Below are 2,765 nucleotides of genomic sequence, written 5' to 3' on the forward strand. Positions count from 1 at the left end.
ACACACACACACACACACACACACACACACACACAGACTTGAGAATCAGTACAACACAATATGATGAAAAGAGCATTAGGTCCTATATTAGGTTAACTGGATTTTTTAGTTTCTTCTCTACTAATAATACTGTTTGACCAAGTCATATTACTTAAACATTCTATGACTAGTTTCCTTATGTCTTAAAGAAAGAAAAATTGAATCAGTCAACCTATCAACCTCACATGAATATTGTAAATATGAAATAAGAGATGAAAATAACTGAAAAATTTAGAAGTTATATGTGTGCCCTATGTTACTATCAGGAGTTAGTCATTTCAATTACTGTCTGCAGTGATGGTGGCAGAGGAGAAGAATAGCTGATCCTCATAACAATCCTGGGAGGTAGATGCTATTATTATCCACATTTTTCAGCTGAGGAAACTGGGGCAAACAGAAGTTAAGTTACTTGCCCAAGATCATGAAGCTAAGCTAAGTAGTCAAGGCTGCACTTGAACTCAGACTCAGGTCTTCCTGACTGCAGGCCTAGCACTCTCTCCACTAAACTACCTTGCCGTTTCATGATACCTTGAAGTAGCTCATACGTAACTTCTTAATTAAAAAAATAAAAGTGTTCTTGTTTAGACAACAAAACAAAACAGAAATTAGGGTCATCGTGATTTTGCCATCTTAAACATGTCATGTACCTGCACATAGTCTATTCCTGGATTTTCACCTGTAGCTGCTGCAGCAGACATTTCAGCATATAACCTTTCTCCCAGACAAAATTTTTTCCAGCCCTCTTCATCTTCAGATTTTGGCTGAAAGATGTGGAAAAAATTTACTTTTAGTAAGTTATTAAGGCACACTGACAACCTTCAGAATTTTACAAGACAGAATAACCTTTATTGTATAATAGTTTGAAAATTTGCCAAAACTCATTTCTTAAACTCAAACTGAGATGCCAATGCATAAGTTTCCTTCATTGAAGCCTCTTAAACTTCTCCTTTCACTCTATCCTTTTACAAATATAAAGCATGTACTGAATAACATTGGACTCCTGTTTAGGTGACAGGGTATGGGAAATGCCTCTTCCTAATCTACACGCTAAGCTTCACAAAGGTACTTGTTAGAATACCTGGTTCTTTTTTATGGCACTGTTACTGAAATTTTAAAAATTCACTGAATAGGAAAACCTAAGAAGCTTATTTTAAGCCCTCTCTAAATACTGATGACATATTTCACATTTCAAAACAATGCCACGCTATAAGTCCATAAACATGAGGAAAGACCTATCAACCTCAAGATTTAAAGATGTTATGTTGGGGAAAAAAAATGCCATGGAATTAAAATACTATACCACATCACTGATTTTTATTTTTTCAGATTACTGGTGCTTGCAATTTATAGACACACAGAATGACAATGGTATACAAGGGAAGAGAGTAAAAATTTTGTAAAAGCTAATTCTTTTTCAAGGTTGGTAATAAATACAAATTAACTTAAAATAAGTGAATACTGAGAAAACCACATACCATGGTGACATTGCTATCCAAATGTTGTGATTTCCAATGATTTCTATGTTTGTTCACGCTCTAAGAGAGAAAAAATGTCAACTGAAAATTTGTATTTTAACTTATTTAACACTAGTCAAACAATACAGGTGCATTTGAGGGAAATGACTGCATATAATAAAAAAATCAAGCTTTACAAAAACACTAGCAATTAAATGCAGCATTTGTTAGGTGCCTACTGTGTGTAAGCTACTGTGCTTGGCTATGGGGAAACAAAACAAAAACATTTCTTGCTGTCAGAGAGTTTATATTCTATTGGGAGATAGAATACTTACAGAGATAAGCAAATCCAAGATAAGTGGAGGAGGGAGGAAGAGTACTAACAATAAGGAGCAAAACTTGCTTGCTTATCTTATACTTATAATCATATAACAATTTAGCATCTAATTTATAAATAAAACAAGGCCCTTTAGATTTAAAAATCATGAATCCTATTTTTCTAATACAGTATAAAGAAGAAATAAATCTGAGGGGAGGATTTACTTGGATAATTAACTATGATTACCTGGCGAATAGTTGAAAATTGTGCTACTTGCTGCTGCTGCCATTTAAGTGTTGGAGAGTATCCTTCAGGAGCAGGCTGGCATCCTGAAAGCTAGAAAAAACAGCTCCAAAATGTTAACCAGTAATGTTATAACAGGAATCTGATAACTCCAAGAATACAGTCAATCAATAAGTATTTATTAAGTGCTTATTATGTGCCAAGTGCTGTGCTAATAGTTCCTGTCCTCAAAGAGAATACATTCTAATGGAGGAATCAACATGTAAGGTACTACATACACACAAGATGTGTCCAATATGCAGATGGACGGTAACCCGAGAAGGCAAAGCACTTGGAGGTAGTAGGGGTGAAGTTTGGGGGAAGAACCAGGAAAGATCTCCCACAGAAAGTAGGATGAGCTGAGTCTTAAAGGAAGCCATAGAAACCAATGGTAGAGGTGAAGAGACAAAGCATCCCCAGCATGGGGGGTGGGGAAGCAGGAGAAGAAAAGCACAGGCAGTACAAACAGATAGAGATGGAATGTCACGTTTGAGAGGTTCCAAACAGGACAGTGGAGCTGGATCACAGTGTGTGTGGAGAGGAGTAAAGAGTAACAAACCTGGAAAAGAAGGTATAGGCCAAGTTATAAAGAGCTTTAAATGACCATGAGGAATTTGATTCTGAGTCACTGGGGCACATACTGGGGGGCAGAATGACATGCTCAGACCCAT

The 2,765-nt window shown here is 36.3% G+C and overlaps 1 protein-coding gene across 1 annotated transcript in view; it reads right to left on the bottom strand.

The window, feature by feature from the left end:
• GEMIN2 (gem nuclear organelle associated protein 2) overlaps positions 1-2,765 on the bottom strand; it is a 20,493-nt gene that overhangs the window by 12,915 nt on the left and 4,813 nt on the right. The window contains exons 3-5 of the mRNA XM_027847423.1: positions 2,059-2,148; positions 1,515-1,574; positions 687-800 (exon numbers count right to left, since the gene is read on the bottom strand). Of these exons, the coding sequence (XP_027703224.1) occupies positions 687-800; positions 1,515-1,574; positions 2,059-2,148 (264 nt within the window). The remainder of the gene's footprint in view (positions 1-686; positions 801-1,514; positions 1,575-2,058; positions 2,149-2,765) is intronic.

The sequence above is a fragment of the Vombatus ursinus genome, unplaced genomic scaffold, assembly GCF_900497805.2.
Source record: "Vombatus ursinus unplaced genomic scaffold, bare-nosed wombat genome assembly UNPS02015406.1, whole genome shotgun sequence".
Classification (NCBI taxonomy): domain Eukaryota; kingdom Metazoa; phylum Chordata; class Mammalia; order Diprotodontia; family Vombatidae; genus Vombatus; species Vombatus ursinus.